Source organism: Bombina bombina, chromosome 4 (assembly GCF_027579735.1).
Source record: "Bombina bombina isolate aBomBom1 chromosome 4, aBomBom1.pri, whole genome shotgun sequence".
Taxonomy (NCBI): Eukaryota; Metazoa; Chordata; class Amphibia; order Anura; family Bombinatoridae; genus Bombina; species Bombina bombina.
Window position 1 is genome coordinate 666,122,920 of NC_069502.1, and position 24,070 is coordinate 666,146,989.

At 39.7% G+C, this 24,070-nt stretch overlaps 1 protein-coding gene across 1 annotated transcript; it reads left to right on the forward strand.

Annotated features, from left to right (window-relative positions):
* The first annotated feature begins 5,559 nt into the window (after window positions 1-5,559).
* On the forward strand, window positions 5,560-8,327 carry LOC128655531 (tigger transposable element-derived protein 1-like). The gene has a single exon (XM_053709136.1). It carries the CDS (start codon window positions 6,095-6,097, stop codon window positions 7,949-7,951), a length of 1,857 nt encoding a protein of 618 aa, XP_053565111.1. The 5' UTR covers window positions 5,560-6,094; the 3' UTR covers window positions 7,952-8,327.
* Window positions 8,328-24,070: the final 15,743 nt, after the last annotated feature.

Sequence of the window (24,070 nt, forward strand, 5' to 3'; positions counted from 1 at the left end):
ACAAGCATCCTTGCCAGTATAAGTACTCACTTGATATAAACATCCTTGCAGAAAAAAACAAAAACAAATAAAAATGAGAGACTTTCTAACAGGATGCAATTGTGACTGCTAGCTTTTTCTATAGGTGTTACACAACCAATTTACAAACTATATTCCAAACTGAGACTTGCATTGCACAGGCAGCAACTCCTTTATACTAACCATGGACTGGATTACATATGCGGCACAAGCTTCAGCGCAACTTCTGAAACCCGTGACGCCCGTAATTTCACCTCGCACATCGGGGGTATCACATAAACCCCGCCGGCAATTCATAAAGTGTCGTAAGTTGGATAAACTAGAAATGTCCAGAAATGAGCGCAAATAAAAAAATTCTGGAGTCGCCAGTGATTTACGGCACTTTAGAAACTGCCGGCGCCTAAGAAACTAAAACAAATGTCAAATCACCCGTAAAAGTCTAACCCACCTCCCAAAAATAAACCTGACATGTAAAACCCCTATATACGCCATCAAACCTACATTGGAACTAATAATAAAAGTATTAACCCCTAAACCGACAATCCCCCACAACGCAATATGCCTAATTAAACTATAAACCCCTAATCCGCCATTCACCCAAATCGCGATCTACCTTATAAAAGTATTAACCGCTAAATCTGCCAACCCCAACATCACACACTACCTAAATAAATGTAATAACCCCTAATTCGCTATTCACCCACATTGCAAAGTCCATATTAAAATCATTAACCCCTAATCCACCATTAACCCACACTGCAACAAACCTTATAAATCTATTAACCCCATAACCACCAACCCCCCACAGCACAAATAACTAATCAAATTACTAAGCCCCCTAACCTAACACCCCCTAAATCAAACCCAATTACCGTACGCCGCATATGAAATCTTGCCCCATAACTTTAAAACCTTTACATCTATACAACACAGTTCAACATAATAATAATTTCATTTTTGAATAATAAGATAAAATACTCTAACAGTGGTGCTTCCCTATTTCTTTAACCGCTATCAAGCTTTTCTTTTTGCATACATTAGAGTATATTTCTTCATACAGGGAGTTATTTTTGTTTTTCATTTGTTTGTTCATTAAAGTTTTGTGACTGCGGTATACCTCACACTGAAGCACGTTCTAGGCACAGAAAGTTACAAGACCTGTGTATGTGACAAGTGGTAGGAACATTGTTTTATGAATTTGACATTTTTTGAGTTGCAATCTAGTGCTGAGGATTTTCCATGAGATATAAGTTTAACTATTAGTTATTTTTTATTAAATCTAGGCTAGTTTTTCTGTTACAATGACAATATTCTACAAAAGGCATTAGTGAATAAACCAGTGATTTAAATTCTGATTTTGTACATTGAGGTTTGTCTCACTATTCTTAATTTGTATTTGTAAATGTTAGGTTAAATATGCTAATACAATTAAAACATATCGGTCCAGATTACAAGTGTCATGTTAATGCTAGCGAGGGACTAGATAACAATGTCACTGGACCGTGCTAAATTTAGTGCACAAATTAATATTACAAGTCCATGGTAAAACAGATTTACCAGAGAAGGTTTTGCCCGGCCGACATCTCTTTAGGATGCCCTATACTTTCAATGAAGATTGTGACCACGCTAAATATGCCTCATATTACAGCGATAATTAATAAGCGTAACCTGAGAACTGAAGTTAAAGGGACATGAAACCATTTTAAACATCTTTCTAATTTACTTTTATTATCTAATCTATATATATCTATCTATATATCTATATATACAAGTGTGTGTATATATATATATATATATATATATTCATATATACATACAGTATATATATATATATATATATATATATATATATATATATATTTATATATATATATAAATAAATATATAACATCTCATTGGATATAATAGTATGCCCACGAGAAAGAGATCCCTGAACTCAAAATACTGTCAGGTCACTCCAGTGTCAGAGTCCTCAAACAATTTAAATTAAAAACAAACAGAGTACTACAAGAATTAACTAATCCAGCAAACTTTTATATAAGGGCAAAAAATAAATATATACACCAGCATACAAAAACCCACAGGAAGACCAGATTTAGCAAGTACAGCATTTATTATGCATAGGATATAGCATCCAAATGATTAAGAGTTTTGCGCTAAACAGGGTGCGTAAAGAACACAATAAAATGAGCGGTACCTCACTTTCCATAGCGCTGCCATTACGAGTTACTGAAAAACCTCCTTGTGCTGTGCGTTATGGTCCATACTGCACAAAAGCAGAGGGCTGAATGTACGTGCTCGTGCACACTTTCCCCCATAGACATCAATGAGGAGAGAGTGTTGGAAAAAACTAACACCTGTGATCAAGAAATGGCAAATCGCCGTAACGCTACCCCATTGATGTATATGGGGAAAATAAAGTTACGTTTAAACCTAACACCTTAACATAACCCCCTGGTCTAAACACCCCTAGTCCGCCACCCCCCACATCGCCGACACTAAATAAAGATATTAACCCCTAATACTTTGCTCCCCAATGCTAAATAGAGTTATTAACCCCTAATCCGCTGAACCCCGACATCGCCAACCCTAAATACAGCGATTAACCCCTAAACCGCTGCCCCCCCATCACTAACACCTAAATAAACCTAATAATCCCTAAATTACTGGCCCCCCACATCACAAATAATAAATAAAGCTATTAACCCCTAAGCTGCTAGCCCCCCACATTGTAACTAATAAACTAAACCTATTAACCCCTAATCCGCTGCTCCCCAACATCGCAGACACTAAATAAAGCTATTAACCCCTAAACTGTCAGCCCCTCACATTGTAACTAATAAACTATACCTATTAACCCTTAAATCCCTGACCCCTCACATCGCAAAACACTAAATTAAACTATTAAACCCTAAACCAAACACCCCCCTAACTTTAAATTAAAAGTTACATTATAACTATCTTAAAATAAATACATATTTGCCTGTGAAATAAAAAAACCTAAGATTAAACTATAAATTAACCTAACATAACTATTCTAATACAATTAAAAAAAACTACCAATTAAAAAACTTTAATTACATGATTAAAAAAAAAAAAAACCTAAATTACAAATTTAAAAAATCCTAATACTACTAAAAAATTTACAAAAATCTAACATTACAAAAAATAATAAATGTGGTGAGGAAAAACGAGGCAGTGAGTCCTAAAGGTAGTGAATCCAAAAGTTTATTGGAGTAGAGCCTGTAATGGTCAGTAAGGTGCTCCCTATTTCCTGACGCATTTCACGCTAATCAGATAATAAACACTAAAATTATGAAAAATAAAAAAACTCTAAGTTAAACACCCCCTAACCTACAATAAACAACCAATAGCCCTTAAAATTGCCTTTTGTAGGGCATTACCCTAAGTTAAATAGCTCTTGTACATTAAAAGATTACAAAGTCCCCCCTAAAAGTAAAACCCCCACCCAGCCAACCCCCCAAAATAAAAAACATGTCTAAATAAAACCTAAGCTACCCATTGCCCCTAAAGGGGCATTTGTATGGACATTGCCCTTAAAATTCAGGGGCATTCAGCTCTTTTACTGCCCTTAAAAGGGCATTCAGCTTTTTTTACAGTGACCATTCCTAAACTAAAAAAAAAACAAAAAAACAAAAAAAAAAGTCAGAAGTCTGGACATCCATCTTCATCCAGGTGACAAGAAGTCTTTATCCAGGCGCCGACATCTTCATCCATGGTGGACCATCTTCTTTTTTAATCCCAATGTCTCGGAGCTGTTGAGGAGACGTGGAGGTGTGGAGCTTCTTTGCCGCGACATCCAGTGTGGAGGATCCTCTTAATACGGTTACCGCTATACACTGAAGCTTGAATGTAAGGTACCCATTCCTTTTGGCTGATTTGAACAGAAAGAAGGTCAAAAGCTTTAATTAAAATGGGAAATTACAAGCCTACAAAGATACATTGATAATAAGATGATAACATGTGGCCTACACCTAAGAAAGGAACCAGGGATTCATTTAAATAATCCCTTAACTGAGGACTTCAAAAAGAAGTGTTAAAAGTGCCTCTCTGAATGTTCCATTAATCTTATGCGATAAATAATCAATGAAACTCAACTCAAGTTGGATATTTTGAGGGATAACATAAAGGAATCAGAGATTGCACTTGATAAATGATCCACAAATGCTGACTATAAAAAAAAATTGAAGGATGAGATTTAAGTAGAAACACGAAAACTGCAGGAAGAAACTAAGTCTAGGAAGAGAAGGAAATTACTAAGAGATATTTTGAATCATAAGGAAGATAAAGTATATGAGTATGCTACAAGGTACACTTAAGAATCTTCTGAGTCAGAGAGATCTAGGTCAGAAAACCAAAATAATAAAGGGAGACGTCAGCATAGGAGAAGGAATTTTTTGGACAGGGGGAACCAGAGAGTAAAAGAAAAACCAGAAAAGGGGGGAGGAAACACAAGAAAGGACAATGGGTGAAGGGGAGGATATACACTACACAGCTCACAGAATGTGGAGAAACGGAATTAGATGCAATTAAGAAGGGTGAAGAACTACAGGTGGTTTATTTACCTAAAAAAAAACGTTGGAATCACCACACATAAATTTATTAAAAAAGGGTTTATCGTTCTGTCCAATTAATAAATTGGATAGATTTACAGCAACCATCTGCATAGGTTTGCAAGAAAATTAGTTTAAAAGAAAATATACATAAACAAACCAGACACTGCTAAACTTGACATGCATGATAAGAAAACCTTGGGCTCTATTTATCAAGCTCCGTATGGAGCTTGATGCCCCGTGTTTCTGGCGAGCCTGCAGGATCGCCAGAAACAGCAGCTATGAAGCAGGCGGACACACATCGCCGGAAATCAACCCGATCAAGTACGATCGGGTTTATCGACACCCCCTGCTGGTGGCCCATTGGCCGCGAGTCTGCAGGGGGCGGCGTTGCACCAGCAGCTCTTGTGAGCTGATGGTGCAATGCTGAATACGGCGAGCGTATTGCTCGCCGTATTCAGCGAGGTCTGTCGGACCTGATCCGCACTGTCGGATCAGGTCCAACAGACCTTGATAACTAGAGGCCCTTGAATCATTGTTACAAGAGAATGAACATAATGATAGTCAAGAAACAGGTTCAATAGGGTTTAGTACCTTAAAACATAAATCTAACTATATGCCATTTTATCTATGGTTTCTAATGTATCACATTTTGTGAAATTAGTGGAAAGAGACATTAAGTCCCTGGGTGATAATTGGATGTCAATTGATAGTTTGTCTAATGATGAAATTTGTGCTCTTAATGAATTAATGAATGATAATAACATCGTAATTAGGCCCTCGGACAAGGGAGGCAATATGGTGATCCTGAAAAAACAGGATTATGTACATAAATGCCTTAGACAACTGAATGGGAAAAATCAATATGAGGTTTTATATATATGAGAATGTGCTGAATTAGTTCATTCTTGTACTTCTCTCTCTCTCTCTCTCTATATATATACAGGCATACCCCGCTTTACGGACCTTCACTTTACGGACACTCGCGAGTACGTACATAGCTATTACGGACCCTCTCTTTACGGACACTCGCGAGAACGGACAAACCCGCCCCTGCGCACATGAAACAGTTAGTCTCTATGGTTCAGGAAGAGGTTGCCGCGCGCCAGGAAGATGTTGCTGCGCACCAGGAAGAGGTGGGGTTTCCGCTCACTGTGTAGAAGCTGCGCACTTGGCAAGTGAAGTTAAAAAGTGAATCGTGTATAGAAGATTCCTGCACCCAAATTGCTATTTTATTCCTGCCATAATACTGTACTGCACTGAAACCACTACTGTACATAGAACTTTGGGGAACATATACTGTATACAGTACACGTACAGTACTGATTGTAACACGCTTGGCACACACTGTGTATAGAAGATTCCTGCACCCAAATTGCTATTTTATTCCTGCCATAATACTGCACTGTACCACTACTTGTACATAGAACTTTGGGGAACATATACTGTATACAGTACACGTACAGTACTGATTGTAACACGCTTGGCACCTAGAGCTGATAATGGCAGATAAAAAGAAATGCCGTAAATCTATTACCTTGGATATGAAGCTTAAAATTATTAGATTGTATGATGAAGGTGTAATTCAAGCTGAAATAGGCCGAAAGCTAGGCTTCACTAGGACCACAATTAACACAGTCATGAAGAACAGAGAAAAAATTGTTGCAGAAGTTAAAAGTGCTACACCTGTTAACACCACAACAATTCGAAAAAGGGATAGCATTGTTGCAGACATGGAGAGACTCCTAATACTTTGGATAGAAAATCAGACAACACGCCATGTTCCTGTAAACCAGGCAATTATACAAAGTAAAGCCTTAAGCTTATTCAATGACCTGAAGGCTAAGAAAGGTGAAGCAGCAAAGGATGCTGAATTTGTTGCAAGCCGTGGATGGTTTGATAGGTTTAAGAAGAGGTCTAATCTACATAACATCAAAGTACAAGGAGAGGCAGCTGCTGCAAATACTGAGGCTGCAGAAAGCTATCCAAGTGAATTTGCAAAAATTATTGAAGATGGAGGCTACTCCATGGATCAAATTTTTAATGTGGATGAGACTGGTCTATTCTGGAAGAAGATGCCTGCAAGAACCTTCATTGCAAGACAGGAAAAATCAATGCCAGGCTACAAGCCAGCTAAAGATAGAATAACCCTTCTGTTAGGTGGCAATGCTTCTGGTACCTTAAAGCTAAAGCCTTTGTTTATTTACCGTTTTCAAAATCCAAGAGCTTTGAAGAACTACGTTAAAACTAGACTTCCAGTGCATTGGAGGGCAAATAAAAAAGCATGGGTAACTGCAGCCCTTTTTGAGGATTGGTTTGACACCTGCTTTGTTCCAGAGGTGAAAGCTTATTGCAAAGACAATAATATCCCTTTCAAGATTTTGCTGCTTGTTGATAATGCTCCTGGACACCCTCGAACACTAGAAGAGCTCAACCCTAACATTAGAGTGGAATTCCTACCACCAAATACCACTTCATTACTGCAGCCCATGGATCAATGTGTCATAGCTGCCTTCAAGTTAAACTACTTAAAAAGAACATTCAGTAAGTGTATTGCAGCAATAGACAAAGAAGAAGGTGCAGGGCAAGAAGTCCTATCGAAATTCTGGAAAAGCTACAACATCTTGGATTGCATTAAAACTGTAAGAGATGCTTGGAATGACATAAAGGATACCACAATGAAAAGGGCCTGGAAAAAATTATGCCCACAGTTAGCTGATGATTCTGAAGGCGTTGATGATTCTGTAGCTAATGTTACTGAAAATATTGTAGAGATGGCAAGGCAGTTAGAGCTGGAAGTAGAGCCAGAAGATGTTGCTGAACTGCTTGCATCCCATACTGAGCCCCTCAGCAATGAAGATCTTCTAGAACTTGAAGAGGAGAGAGAAGAAGAAGAAGATGTGCAAAATGGGGTTGAGAACATTGAACAGCCTGAAGGCTTAACTTCAAAAATTCTCTTTCAAGCTTTCCGTCATCTTGATAGCGCCATGGCTCTTTTTGAAAAGCATGATAGGGACTTTGAAAGAAGCTTCACAGTCAATGGTAACATTTCAGGGGCTTATTCCTGTTACAAAGAAATCTACAGAGAAAAGAAGAAAGCTACACTTCAAACCTCCATAGAGACTTACTTTTCTAAAAGTCCATCAGCACGCAGATCATCATCATCGACAGACAGTCATTTGGATACCAGATCATCAACTGGCAGTCCATTTCCAGCTCTGGCATCACCACCCAGTCCTGCTCCTTCTCTTATTGCTACTTGTAGTACACCCAATTCGCCAGCAAGAAAGCGTCTCGCCTTTGAAGAGTTGACTTGTGAAACAGAAGATACCAGTATGACTTCATCCTTACTAGAATAAATGCTCATAGCTGATCCTAAGCTTAGAAAATGTTGTGTTTACAGTATTTTGCAATACAGTACAGTAAATATGTTCTCTTGTCCTAAGCTGATCCTAAGCTTAGAAAATGTTGTGTTTATTTTGCAATACTGTACAGTACAGTAAATATGTTCTCTTACCCTAAGCTGATCCTAAGCTTAGAAAATGTTGTGTTTATTTTGCAAAACTGTACAGTACAGTAATTATGTTCTCTTGTCCTAAGCTGACCCTAAGCTTAGAAAATGTCTTTATTTTTCAATACAGTACAGTAAATACTGTATGTTCTGTTGCCCTAAGCTGATCCTAAGCTTAGAAATTTTTTTGTTTATTTTGCAATAAATATTTTCTTTTGGCCTAACCTTATAGTATTGTGTTTATTTTAGTTATAAATGTATTATTTATATCAGTTATGCCTATAAATGACTATTATAATGAAGTACAAGCATTGAGAAGTGAAAAAAAAGTATTGCTTCACTTTAAGTACATTTTCGTTTTACATACATGCTCTGGTCCCATTGTGTACGTAAATGTGGGGTATGCCTGTATATATATATATATATATATATATATATATATATGTGTGTGTGTATGCATATACATGTATATTTATATGTTTATATCTGTAAATATTTATGTGCACACATACATACATATAAACACATATACATATATTAAGGCTATGCATTTGTTTTATTATAAATGCACATTCCTAACGAAAAATGTATATTCATTTAGTTTAGACTAAAAAAATATCCAAATGAATGCACCAATGAAAATTTAAAGAAAACGAAAAAAATACTGACAAAATTTGTCAGTATTCATTTGTTTTCTTTAAATTACTTTTAAGGTTGATACTAACCTTTTGTATTCTGGAGAGCAATGCTAGCCCGGTCCTCTACTTCACAGAGCCCCGAATGCACTAGCAGGAGGCTTATGGCTATGGATGTTCAAAACCTTGCAGGCATGGAGGGAAATGACACAAAATTTTGGGATTTTTTTAGACCTTGAATTGTAATGTAGGAGACTCTGTTTTACATAAAGAACACTACATAGCAACATTAACATTTCACAAGGTAGAATTTGTGTTTTTAAGTTTTTTTAAGGGCCTCACCGTACCGACAAGACTTCTTAGATCATCTCACCTGAGCGGTGAAGTTTTGAATATCAGGCCCTTAGTTCAGAAGCTCCTAGAACTTGCACTAAAGGAGAAGTTCCTTTAGTGCAGGCCCTGAGAGCTGACTATATAAAAATATTGTGCAATGGATACATATATAGACTAAAACTTCGCTTGAGAAGATGCTGCCAGCCTCAATCTTTCGTTTCAACTGATCCCAAATCCAAGTTTGTTATGATGGTGCTCTTAAAAAAGGCAGTAAGTCTGCTGATACGTGTGGTGTATTTGTACTTTCAACTTGTAATACCAGCACTAATTAGCGCTCAAGAGTGATACAAATTAATCACTCCACTTGTAATCTAGTCCATCATTAGATAGACTAAACTTCAGAATCTAACATAATACCACTGAAAAGAGCACATTATAGATTGAAAAAAAAATATTTAAAAAGTAAAAACAAGAAAAATATTATTCGGGATAAAGAAAACAAAGGTAAGCTAGATGTATCATTAAATCAAGTGTTTGAAATGACTGTGAACAAAGAAAGATATTAACATTAAAACATTTTTAGCAAAAAGTATGAAAAATATTTTTACTTTATTTTCTATTAAAATGTAACTTAAATAGCAACTTTTCAATTGGGTGGACATATTCAGCTTTAGCTATCCAGATTATGCCCTACTTGTCTCTGGAGTATATTCTTATTATGAAGAACATTATGCCATTAAAAAATTGAATTCATTCTACTGTTTCTGAAAAATTAAAAGCAAAGACTGGTAGCTTTCTCCTGTGAAGCATTATATTATTTTCCAGCTGTTTGCAAAACCCTATATAAATGCCTCTGTGTATGGTTTCTCAGATTCATTCAAGTAGTGTTCAGATGGGACTTTCTAAAATATTTGATGGCACTTACTTTAAAGCATATTCTGTTTTAGTACTTAGCATAATTAGGAATAAAAGAGAACATAAAAGAATATATATTTTAAGCATATGTTTCATCTATCTTGAAGAAGTACATAAAGGCCAAATAGGAAATACAGTTAAGAAGAGGTAATGTTATTCAGTTTTGAAATTCAACAGGAGGTATATACAATCGACAATAATGTACATTAATGTGACATTAAACACTAACTAAATGCTAGATAAAATGATGCAGTCAAAGAAAAGATTAGTCTGAGAATAACATGTAGATGTATTTTTTTAAAGTTTCATTAGCTGTTTAACTAGTGACAAAATAAGTGTAAAGTTTTAATGTCTATAAAACAATGGGAGCTGCCATGTTGTTACTTAGGTTACCTTCTCTGCTATGGCCAATTAGAGACATTTATAAAAAGGTCACTAGAGAGTGCAGCCAATGGCTGTGTGGAATATGACAGTGTTCTGCACATCCATTTCTAACAGGAACTGAAAACCTCACAATTTCAGAATGGAATTACAGGAAAAGGGGACAAAATAAATAATGAAAGTATATTGCAGAGTTTTTACATATACAATTTATCATTTTATTTTACCATCTCAAAGTGTTTACTGTCCCTTTAACTAATGTTCAAAGAACTCACCTCTTACAAGGTCAGATTTATACCATTTGCAGCCATGCATGTAAATTAATTTGCATCCGTGTACAAATGGAGATCCGCCTCCGCCTCCGCCACCTCCTGCATCAAAGCCTTCCCATTAAATTCTCCCAAGAATCGTTTCCACACCAACAAGTCCTCTTTAAGCTCCTTTTTTAACCTAATTCTGTGCACGCAAAGTTAAACTTCCTGATCAATGACTGCATTTCCTTCAATTTAAGCTTTTGCCTCCCCAACGCCCCTTCAATTGTGGCCATCAAATCCGCCACTCCATCCGGAGTGTATCAATCTGAATGCCCAAAAATCTCAAGCACGTGGAGGGACCTTCCGTTTTTTCCGCCGCTACCGGGATCCCAAAATGCTCTGACACCTGCAGAAATGCCCTCATCTGCCGCTCACAATCCGTTGACTCCTCCAAGCCCACGAAAAGGAAATCATCCAAATAGTGTACCAATGAATTCACCCCCGATGTCTGTCTGACCACCCACTCAACGAAACAACTAAATTTCTCAAAGTATGAACAAGAAATAGAGCAACCCATCAGCAAACACAAATCCACAAAGTATGACTCTTCGAAGAAGCAACCTAACAGGTGATGGCACCGCGGGTGCACTGGCAACAGCCGAAATGCCGCCTCATCATCCACCTTAGCCATCTTGGCACCCACCCCCGCTGCCCTCACTAGATCAACTGCCCTATCAAATGATGCGTATCTTACCACCGCTACCTCTGGATCAATCCCATCATTCACGGATGCCCCTTTTGGATAGGATAGATGATGAATCATCCGGAACTGCCCAGGAATCTTCTTGGGAACCACCCCCAATGGTGAAACCCTCAAATTCTCCAACGGGATGTCCTTAAATGGGCCAGCCATTCTACCCAAATTGACTTCCTTCCCCAATTTGCTTCTCACCACGTCCGGGAATGTACTAGCCGACTTCAAGTTCCCCTTTGCCCGAAATCCCCTTTTTTTCGTCAAACGGGATCCAAAAACCCGAACTAAAATCCGTCAGCAGCAGCTCCGCATCCAGCCTCCCCCTATTCCCCCTAGCGTATCGCCTTAACCAAGGCACCATCCTTTCGACTCTCACCGGGGTCCGGGCCCTGTAAACCCACGTCCCCCAGCTTTGCCGACACTCTCCCTCTCTTAAAGCATTTTGAGAATGCATAGGACCCTCCACAACCCAAACATTTGTGCTTGTACTTACACGATCCCCCGAATCTGCACTGCCCATCATTGAACTAGAAGCACAAACCTTTTCTAAGTGCCACCGCTGCTATTGATCCAACTCCCCCTGTACTCGTTCCTCCTGGCCCTCGAAAGGACTGCCCCCCACAGAGCGGTGTCATCATCTCCAGCCAGATCCCCATGTCTCGATTGTCCCACTTCATATCTGTACACACTGCAATCCTCTGGCGAAACTGTTCATCGTATCGCCACCACGCCATCCCTCCATAGGTTCGATATGCTGCCGAAATTTCATCAAAGTAGCAAAACAATGCTAAACCTTGCTCCGGGAACTTCTTTGCCGTCACACTTGCCAAAATACAAAACGCCCTCGACCAATTCCCAAAGGTTTTTGGAAGCTTTCTGTATCTTTTCTTCCGTTCCTCCTCCTCCTTCTTTACTTGTTCTCCTTTTGGATCCTCCTTGATCTCCACAAACTGCTCCAATGGGAGTAACGAGAAGATCTCCAGGAATTCCCGTTTCCAAATCTTTTCTTTAATTTCTTGAGTCAAGTGTATCCCCAGGGGCCCAATCGTACATAAACATGGCCTACTCAGCGCGACTTCCGCTACCTTAATAGTTCCCCCCGCAGAATTCGCAGTCACCCCCCCTGCAGCCCCTTGCACCTGTTGTCCCCAAACCCCCACTACACTGCCTCCTTCCCCACACTGCTTCTCTACCTGAGCCACCAAGTCCCTTCATTTGCCCCTCCCAGTGCAAGATGTGTATTTGTAGGAGTCCCCGCTGCTATCCCAGGCACCTCACCTGTGCAGTGGCTTGTCCCGTGCTGCTGACCTCTTGGCTTCCACTCCCAGCTGCCTCCGGCCTCCTTATCCTCTCCTCTGACTGCCTGTCTCTATGTCCCACTTCTTCCCCTTGCAGCCCCACAGAGTGCTCTCTGTTCCTTGCCCTCTCTCTGATCTGGTTGCTCCCTCTCCTGGGTGACCTCTCCAGCCTGCCCCACGTTGGGGACACATACGACAACCACCGCCTTCTGTTATCCACTGGTGAATGGGACCTGCCCCGCCGTCTATCTGCTCCGTTCCCATCGCCTCTCTGGCTACCATGCCTGCAGCCGTGCACTGCTCCCGCCTGTGAAGACAACATATTTTCAAGGCTGGTTCCACCAGACCACCCCGTGCTTGTCCTGCCCCCGCTGTCTAGTGCCCGTTGCTCTCTCACCCCTTCTTGACTAGGGCTCCTCCTGTTGTTCTCCTTCCCTGCGGCATCAGGTGACATCATTTGCAACAGTTGAGCTAACACCCTCATGTCTCCTACCTGGTCCGCCGTAGTTGCTCCAGACTCCTCCATGCCATCTCACTGTAAATCCTCAAACTCGTTATACGAGTCCCCCAGAAAGATCATATCTATGTCCATATCATTGAAATCGGGTTACCTCTGAGGCGTCCCCTGCTCCGCAGGCCCACGGTCTCTGCTCCTGTCCACCTCCTTGGCTCCTGTGATGGGGGAGGGGGCAAACAGGCAAGACAGCACCACATGTTAATACTCAACAACCCGGCCCCCCGAGTACATAGCAAAGGGAGGGGGAGGGGGGATAGAGAAAGAGAGGAGGGGGAGGGAAGGGGGATAGAGAAAAGGAGAGGAAAAAAGGGGGGGGAGTAGAGAAGGGAGGGAAGTAGGGGGGGAAGATAGGGAGAGGGGAGGGGGGGGGAGAAGAGAAGAGAGGGAGGGAAGGGGGGGGATGACAGGGGTACTTAATCCCATAAAGAAATGCATCAAACCTCCTGCCCCATTCCTAATGGTACACCTCTTCCCCTTTGCCAATCATAATAATGTGGACCTAGGTGCACTTAACCTGAGAGTGAGGCTTCACCTTTACTTTATTATTCTTACATTCCCCTTTTTTTTATTTTTTATTTTTTTTAATCTGCCCTGCAGCCGACTCCCACTTAAACAAAACCCCATTGCTTTCCCCTTTCTTTTTTTTTTTTTTTTAATTATACCCCTTCCTGATAGCCTAATGACCCTTTTTATTGCTTTTTTCGTGATGTACCCCATGGCCTTTTTCCACCCCCCCGCTAACCCTCCAGACTCCCCTTGACCTCACCGGCCACCTATTTTTATTTTTAATATTATAATTGAAGACCCACAGGCCCCATGTGCTCATCCCCGCACATTCCCTTATTCCTTTACGTCACTGCCCTCCCCTTCGGGCCCTTTCAATTCCCTTTTACCCGCATCAGTCACTGAGGCTCTCCATAATCCCATCCTCCGCACTGCCTTTATGCCCCATTATGCCCCCTCATACCTACCGCCACACCACTACTACCACCACACTAGCACCACCGCCGTCACTTACCTTCCTCCGCTGCGGTCTGTGGCTTCCGCACCCTCCGAGTCCGCCCTGCACCTCTCCCCGCCCGACTGGCGATGACGTCTGCCTCTCCTCCTCTCACCACGGTCCCCTCCACCACAACCGGCTCCTCCAACTCCACAGGCCTCGCTGGCGTCGATGTCCCGGCAGATGGGGGCTCCAATCTTGCAGGCGATCTGCTCCATCCACTCCTGCTCCTCAAGCATGGCCCCCTCGTCCTGGACCTGCCACTGATCTCCGGGCTAAGCCTCTCCGGTGGCCTGGCCCTCCTGGATGGTCTCCCCCCAGGTGGCCGTGCTGTCCTGCCTCGTCCTGTCATCTCCAGACTCTCATGTGGCGCAGCGCCCACTGATGCCAACCGCTCCCGCACCCAGTCCGTGCCTCTGGCTTGTGCCAAGGCCGTAACCGCCACCACCATTTCCTGAAGAGACGCCATCTTTTGCAAGGTACGTGCCAGAAGAGAACACCTTCTTCCCCCACGGACCTTGCAACTGATTTTGGCGCTCTTTTTAGCCACTCCTCTACTTTATATCCACCTATCTGTCAGCCCCTCCTTTCCCCATATGCCACCTATTACATTTTACCTATGCAGGGGTCAAATGCCCGTCCCATGCATTCGCATCTCCAGGGCTTCCTATATATCTCCACTTTTCCTTTAACAAATGTTATATTAGTACAGTTACAGTGTCTGATAAAAAATTTTTTAAATTGCATAAAAAATGTACAAGGGCTCAAATACATAAGGTTTCAGGTGTTAGAAAAAAAACTAAATATGTATATGTATGTTTATGTATATATGTTTATACATATGTATTTATGTATTTGTGTGTTTTACTGTATATTTACTGTACATATTTAACATTCCAATATTCTTTACTTACAGGATAATGTCCTTTTTATTGTAAATACATATTTCTTTATCTATCTATACCTATACCTGTATATCTATTCCTATAGATATATAGGTATAAATATGTATTTTACATGCATAATATATATATATATATATATATATATATATATATATATATATATATATATATATATATATATATATATATATATATATATACAGTATATATAGAAATACATATATATTTAATAATAACAAGTACATGTTCTATGTGCGAGCTTGGGGTAGCAATTAGAGCTGATAATATTAACCAGAGATCAGATCTCTGGTTAATTTTATAAATGTTCACAAAAATCCCCCAAAATCAATTGTGATATACTTTAAAAAAAAAAATAAAGATAGTAGCATCTTTATTTTTAATAAAATAACTTCAAAAAACTGTTTTTGGTATCTAAAGGGAGCAGCCCTGAAAAGTGCCTTTACATTACGTTCTATAGGAACTGTGTGTTCCCAGTAAATATATATATTGATATGCTTATATACATATTTATTTATGTATTAATATGGGTTAACCCCATGAACAAATCATCAAAAAGTGTGTGTTGCATGTGTTTGTTTGTTTATCATTACAGGGGCCATTCATTTTGCTTTTTCAAACTAATGCAAAGGATATAGAAAAATGAGTGTGTGTGGGTGTGTGTGGGTGTGTGGAGGGGTGCACTCTGACCAATCTGAATAAACATGTCTAGTACATATCATAGCATTGTATAAATATATGGGCAGTAAGTCAGTATTGTATTCATATCACCTAATTACAAAAAATCTGACCAGATAGTAGAAAGATGTTAAAAAATATTGTAAAATTGGTTAATTAAAACGGTCTATTGAAAATTGGTATTTTACAATGTTTTATCTCAAACCTACAACTTTCCAAAGTCCATTTAGTAAATTACTCTAATTGTTGGATATCTGAATATTCTTTACCAACATCAAATGCTACTTTAAAATAAACTGCCACAGTGACAAATAGGATTCCAATCTAGACAACAGGAGGAGTTTTTAAGTGAAATATACCAAATAATATATTAATGGAACTCCTGATAGCAAAACATTTAACTCTTTGTAGAAATGTAAGCCTTTGTAATTTCATGTACTAACACTCTTGTTTGTGTTTATTTCTAAGGGTCTGATGATAAAAGATTCTCCTGCTTGGAGAGAGATTATAGTGCAGTTTTCACAGGGGCCGAACTCACTGAATGCTGTAAGAAAAAAAGGAAGAACCTGGAAGTCTAAGAGAGATGCCTCCCATAAAGCTCTCCACTCAGATGAGATGATCTAAAATGATCCCTGAGCACTACAAGATCTCTCACAATATTCTAGACAGGCAGATTTTGCTATACTTTTCTATGGGGTGTTCTCCACATTTGGATATAAATTTAGGTAAAGCAGTGATTTTAAATTTTTTGATTATGTTTTGTAAGTTTCTGTGCAGTTAATTTAAGAAATTAAGATCATACTTTGTACATTTCTGTGTATCTTTTACAAATTATAGCCACACTTCCTCATCACAAATTACCCCTCTACTCCATTAATCCCTAAACCGCCACAACCCTCATTGCAAACTACCCCTTTACACTACCCCACCGCAAAATACCCACTAACATCAAAACTCCTAACCAGCAAACCCCCCTAACCTAACACTCCTAAGTTACTCCCCCCCAAAAAAAACCTTCCTGAATAACAAACAAACAATACCCTACAAAAAACAAAAAAATAACAGTACCGTAAAAAAGGCTACAATTACAAAAAAAACAAAAAAAACTTACTTTTACAGAATTTTTTTTTTTTACCAAAAACAAAAAACAGTTCTGCCTATTCTAAAACTAAAGCCCCACTTAAAACAAAATAAAACCACTGAATAAAAATGACTATACTATACTAACACTAAACTATAGCAATAGCCCTTAAAATGGCTTTTTGTAGGGCATTGCCCTAAAGTAACTCTTTTTCAAACAAATCCCCTATCAATGTACAAGCAACCCCCTACCACCCCAAAAAAAAGTTACCTAAAAGAAACCTACTCCAAAAATTGCCTTAAAAAGGCCATTCGGTTGGGCATTGCCCTTATAAGAACATTTAGCTCTTTTTCTGCCAAAAAAAACCCCTTAAAACAAAACAAACCATAAACTAAAAAAAAAATAACACCCCAAAAAATTCTATCACTAAGGCCCATATTATCGAATGTGGATTGAGGCGGCAAAATATTCCAAAGCATCCACCATTATGTTGAGCGAGCCTGTCGAAATATTCCAAGCTCCTGATGTAGCTGCATCGCTGTGAGGTGTTTACTATACATGTCATTGGTCGGTGATGCTGGCTAAAGATAACACCCAGCATCGCTGCCCATATTGGCGAGTAAAAGATCCTTTAGCAATATAACTGCCATGCCTAACCATTAATCCTAATACCCCTAAACCAAAGAACCCCACAATCGCAAACTAACACTACACTAATAAAGATCTAAACCATCACATACCTACCCCAAGTATCTATATTATTAATCCCTAAACTGCCACATACTCACCACAAGTACTTACTCTATTAACCCCTATACCACCACATACCCAGATACCTAAACTGCCACATCCCCAAATGCAATCTAACCCTACTCTACCTAAAACCTAACCCTACCTCTAAACTAACCCCTCTCTAAACTAAACCCCCTTCTAAGCTAAATCCCCTAAATTACAAAAAAATCTGTTACAATAAAAAAGTTATATAAAAAAAAATAAACTACAGTATCAAAAATACAAACAAACACCATTATGCCTAACACTAATCTACATGCCCCATAAAATAAAAAAATCACCCAAAACAAAAAAACAATTAAACCCTACTATTAAACTAAATTACTATAGTCCTTAAAACAGCCTTTTGAAGGGCACTGCCCTAAAGTGATTTCAGCTCTTATACTTTTAAAAACACAATGACAAAACTCTCCTCTACAATAAAATCTACCTAAAAAACCTATCCTAGAAAAGAGAAGTAAAAATAAAAAAGCCTATTCTTAAAAATAAAAAAACCCTCCCCCAAAAAGCCTTAACTAACCCTAAACGTTGTACTCAGCATTGGAAAATCTGTCTCCTCTTGATCCGATGTTGGGCCCTCTTCGCCACTTTTCCAAGCACCTTGGGCCAATCTTTGCGGCACCCCTCTGAGGAAGCGCAAGTGAAACGCGACCGCGTCAGGGGACCTTCCGTTCATTTTTAACTTGCTCTTTACTGGTACAGAAATAGAATATTTACTTCACCAGACTTTATATTATAACCTTCACTGCTGCATTCCTGGTGGCCAGGGCAGCAGTTAGCTTCGGTAACCTACACTGCTAGGCTCTTTAATCAACCTTTAACAAATATATTTCTAAGCGTAATATTTGTTTATGTGAACTTTAATATTTCTTATTTACAAGGCTTTAAGCCCATTACAATATGTTATTATCAGAGATCTTCTAAAATCATAATTACCATTGGGGAAACTTATTGAAGTGAAATATAAACCTGCATGGCGATATTCACCCTGATATCACTTGTTTAAAGAGTATTATCTGTAACGATGATTGTAGCTTTTTAAATTAAGCCTATAAGTTCACTGTCAGAGTTCACTAATGATACAATATAACACGCTGGAAAGTTAGGCAAAATATTTCCTACTTAAGAGTGTGTAGTTACAGTTACTACTAGATCAGCAACCAATAAAGTTTGAACACAACTGGATATACCAGCGTGACCAATTTTGCAGGGCAGCAAATTTCATAGCTGTCTGTTCTTAGAATTTATGTTAATAAAAGTTATTTTTTAAATACTTATATCAGAATCAAACACTTTTTCCCATTGTGCTTAAAGGCATTTCTTTTACCTACCAAGGAGGGTTATTTTTTTGACTATTAATTATAATGCCTATGCACAACTATCTGTATTGACCCACTGATATCAAGATTCTAGCACAAGGTCTACAGCTAGAAAAATATTTTCCTTATATAACACGATTCTCACATCTTTTGTAACCATCTTTGCTGCAGCTGAGTTTGGTGGCCTCTTCTGCCGCCTCTGCTTTGCAATCTTCATTGACGCCAGGGCACTCTTTGTCCCGGTTCCTGGCACCAGAGGCCCATCTTAGTGGTGACAGAGGCGGACTGTGACAGCCTCTTCCACCTTCCACTTCCACCGCCTTCCATCTACTTTTCTTCAGCTCTCTTCCTTGAGCCCTTGACTTCATGCGGTCACCGCCACACCCTGAAATTCCAGAAGCATGGAGCCCCTATATATAGGGGTAACAATTTATCCAGATTGGATGATTTTATTAAGCCAATCCCTATAGCAATGTTTTTAAATTTAAATTCTAATTAGACTTTTCTATTGGATGATTTGAATTTAAATTTTAAAATGTTCTTGCTATTGGCCGAAGGAAAGAAAATAAGGAATGCGTTGGTGGCAGAAAAGGCTGATGAAGTCCGCTTCTGCTACCGCGAAGATGGGCCCCCGGCTCCAGGAACCGGGATAAAGAGGGCCACAATGTGGATGAAGATTGTGGAGCAGAAGCAGCAGAAGAGGCCACAGCCGTGAAGATGGGCTCCTGGAAATCAGTGCCGGACTGGAAATTAAGCCAAGGTCTGTTGCTTCTTAAAATCTAGTAGGGTGTCGGATATCAAGTTGCCCTTTTAGTATGTTGTCAACAATTTGTTGAGGCACCTAGGAATACAACTTGTTTTGGGTGCTACCTTCTAGGAGGAAAGGGAGACTGAAATTGAAGGTTTTGCCAACACTCCAGTGGTCGGCCACCGTCGTTTTAACACATCTCTGTGAAACATTATTTAAATATTAGTTATAATTTTAGTGACATAGCTTCATAGTTATAATGGGAAATATTATTATTTAGTATAGTTTATTATAGTAGGCAGTGTGTGGGAGATAGCTGGGACATTCCAAGGGAGTGTAGCTTAGACATTATGTAAGTGTAGGCGGTTTTAGGGACTTAGCTTTCCAGGGGTGTAGGTTAGGCATGACGTAGGTCTAGGCGGTAAGGGGGAGTTAGTTGGTTGGTGCAAAGGGGACTGTAGGTTAGATGTGATGTAGGTGTCGGTGGTTGGTGGGAGGTAGTGAGGCGGTGCAGGATGAGTGTAGGTTAGGCGTGATGTAGTTATAGGCATTCAGGGGAAGTTAGCAGGGCGTGTTAATCAGAGTTGCCTGCTCTCTGATTCTGACACAAGACCGATATGTTCAAATCAGTGAAGTGCAGGTTGCAAGGAGGGTATGTTATCAGCTGTCGAAACTGCATCATCTGAGGTAGATAGTGTAGGTGTAATTAAACTTAGGTCTCCAAAGTAAAATTTGGAGTGCGCCCAGAAAATGTAGGACCACTTCAAATAGGCCCCCCCCGGCAGCAGCAATATGCCAACGAGTCGCGATGTCTACGATCGGTTGGTGAAGTCATTCTCCCATTGATTTCTATGAGATAGACATTGGCGTTCACTGGCATTGCTCGACCACACCCTTTTATTTGAATATCTTGACAAACCATTGGACTGCAAAGCTGATGAGGCCAGTGAGGCAGTTTCTCGACGGTCTGTTGATGCTTTGTATAACGGGGCCACAACCCCAAAGTTGGTACTCACCAATGTTGAAGCCGGGCGGCGGCACTCCATCTTCAACCCAGTGGCAGTCTTCTATATTCATTCTGGCAGAGAATTTTGAATGTGAGGTACCCACTTTACAGAAGGTGGTACCCTTGCATTCCTATTGGCTGATTTTCAAATTCAAATCAGCTAATAGAGTAGTCGGGTAGTTTGTGATAGTGGTTATGGTGGTTTAGGGGTTAATCAAGTAGTGGGGTAGTTTTTGATGGGGGTTTTGGTGGTTTAGGGGTTAATGGTGTAGTGAGGTAGTTTGCAATATGGAGGTGAGGCGGGTTTAGGGTTTAATAGTGTAGCGGGTACTTTGCGGTGGGCTATGTGGTGGGTTAGGGGTTAAAAGTGTAGCAGGTACTTTGTGGTGGGCTATGGCCAAGTTACGGGTTAATAGTGCAGTGGTTACTTTGCGATGGGTTATGTGGAGGGTTAGGGGCTACTAGAGTAGGGGGCTTATGGCAATCTGGATTAGTGCACGAGTATGGGTGTTTGTAATCTAGCCCTAAATACATTTAATATGCATAGATTAGAGGTTATTCCCCAGCTCCCTCTAATAATGGGTGCCGCTATGTTGAATTCTAGCTTTCACTATACTTCATTGCTGACATATTAGTATAGTCTCCTTAAGATACCTGCAGTGCAAGCTAGAATCCAAATTAGAAGAAAAGAAAGGAAAGACAGATAGATGATTGATAGATAAATAATAAATGACAGACAGACTGATACATTGATCTTGATTCTGGATTACTGGGACTAAATAATCCTATTCCTTGTAAATGTTTTTATGATATGATTTAACTGCTCAGTAAGATATACAGGGAGTGCAGAATTATTAGGCAAGTTGTATTTTTGAGGATTAATTTTATTATTGAACAACAACCATGTTCTCAATGAACCCAAAAAACTCATTAATATCAAAGCTGAATAGTTTTGGAAGTAGTTTTTAGTTTGTTTTTAGTTATAGCTATTTTAGGGGGATATCTGTGTGTGCAGGTGACTATTACTGTGCATAATTATTAGGCAACTTAACAAAAAACAAATATATACCCATTTCAATTATTTATTTTTACCAGTGAAACCAATATAACATCTCAACATTCACAAATATACATTTCTGACATTCAAAAACAAAACAAAAACAAATCAGTGACCAATATAGACACCTTTCTTTGCAAGGACACTCAAAAGCCTGCCATCCATGGATTCTGTCAGTGTTTTGATCTGTTCACCATCAACATTGCGTGCAGCAGCAACCACAGCCTCCCAGACACTGTTCAGAGAGGTGTACTGTTTTCCCTCCTTGTAAATCTCACATTTGATGATGGACCACAGGTTCTCAATGGGGTTCAGATCAGGTGAACAAGGAGGCCATGTCATTAGATTTTCTTCTTTTATACCCTTTCTTGCCAGCCACGCTGTGGAGTACTTGGACGCGTGTGATGGAGCATTGTCCTGCATGAAAATCATGTTTTTCTTGAAGGATGCAGACCTCTTCCTGTACCACTGCTTGAAGAAGGTGTCTTCCAGAAACTGGCAGTAGGACTGGGAGTTGAGCTTGACTCCATCCTCAACCCGAAAAGGCCCCACAAGCTCATCTTTGATGATACCAGCCCAAACCAGTACTCCACCTCCACCTTGCTGGCGTCTGAGTCGGACTGGAGCTCTCTGCCCTTTACCAATCCAGCCACGGGCCCATCCATCTGGCCCATCAAGACTCACTCTCATTTCATCAGTCCATAAAACCTTAGAAAAATCAGTCTTGAGATATTTCTTGGCCCAGTCTTGACGTTTCAGCTTGTGTGTCTTGTTCAGTGGTGGTCGTCTTTCAGCCTTTCTTACCTTGGCCATGTCTCTGAGTATTGCACACCTTGTGCTTTTGGGCACTCCAGTGATGTTGCAGCTCTGAAATATGGCCAAACTGGTGGCAAGTGGCATCTTGGCAGCTGCACGCTTGACTTTTCTCAGTTCATGGGCAGTTATTTTGCGCCTTGGTTTTTCCACACGCTTCTTGCGACCCTGTTGACTATTTTGAATGAAACGCTTGATTGTTCGATTATCACGCTTCAGAAGCTTTGCAATTTTAAGAGTGCTGCATCCCTCTGCAAGATATCTCACTATTTTTTACTTTTCTGAGCCTGTCAAGTCCTTCTTTTGACCCATTTTGCCAAAGGAAAGGAAGTTGCCTAATAATTATGCACACCTGATATAGGGTGTTGATGTCATTAGACCACACCCCTTCTCATTACAGAGATGCACATCACCTAATATGCTTAATTGGTAGTAGGCTTTCGAGCCTATACAGCTTGGAGTAAGACAACATGCATAAAGAGGATGATGTGGTCAAAATACTCATTTGCCTAATAATTCTGCACACAGTGTAAATGTGTATATCTGCACAATAGGGAATAAGGCAGTCCCTTGATTATTGTTAGAGAAATGCTTCAAGTTTTCCTTACAATCAATTTAAATATTAAATATTTTCTTTTGAAATCCTTTATTCTCTTAAAATCTTAAAAAAAATTGCTGTATACAGATAACATCTTTGTTGATCACATTAACCCATTTTTGTCATGTGCATCTGTTGCAATGTGTGGATCATAAACATGTGTTGTCATTCTTGAGGGTCTTCCTTCTGATTGATATTGGGCAGTCTCTTCCTCATCTCTAGTTCATACAAGAAATGCCAGAGATGTCCCCATGCCAATGTGTGGTAATGTCACAGACAGCCAGGAACTCCTTTCTGAGTCTGGGAATTATGGATTGTGAGGGGGGAGGGGCTTTGTAACTGATATAGCTAACACCAGGCTACTTACAAGGGCACATTACACCTCTTTTGAAAGAGGTGTCATGTTTACAAACTGCATTCTGTAAATGTTTTGTTCCAATTCACATTTGCATTGACATTATTGCCAATTTTTGTTTACAGTTGTCTTCATAACCAGGATTTTAAGTCAATCGGTTATGCCCCTTCATGACCAAGATTTCAATGGGATCACACCATTGTGACTAGGATTTCAAAAGGAACAGTACTTTTGTCTCCAGAATTTCAAACAAGATTGTAGCCACCTAGGGTGCTGAACCAAATATGGGCCAGCTCATAAGCTTACATTCCTCCTTTTTAAAATAAAGATATCAAACGAAGAAAAATTGATAATAGGAGTAAATTAGAAAGTTGCTTAAAATTGCATGCTCTATCTGAATCATGAAAGCAAAAATTTGGGTTCAGTGTCCCTTTAAGTGCACTGAAAACAGTGTATTTTGATTTGTATTAGGTGCAATATTAAAGTTTAAACATACACTGGGATTGTCCT

Bases quoted from the DNA above. Each gene is read 5' to 3' on its own strand.
- LOC128655531 (XM_053709136.1), top strand. From the start codon at position 6,095: ATGGCAGATAAAAAGAAATGCCGTAAATCTATTACCTTGGATATGAAG.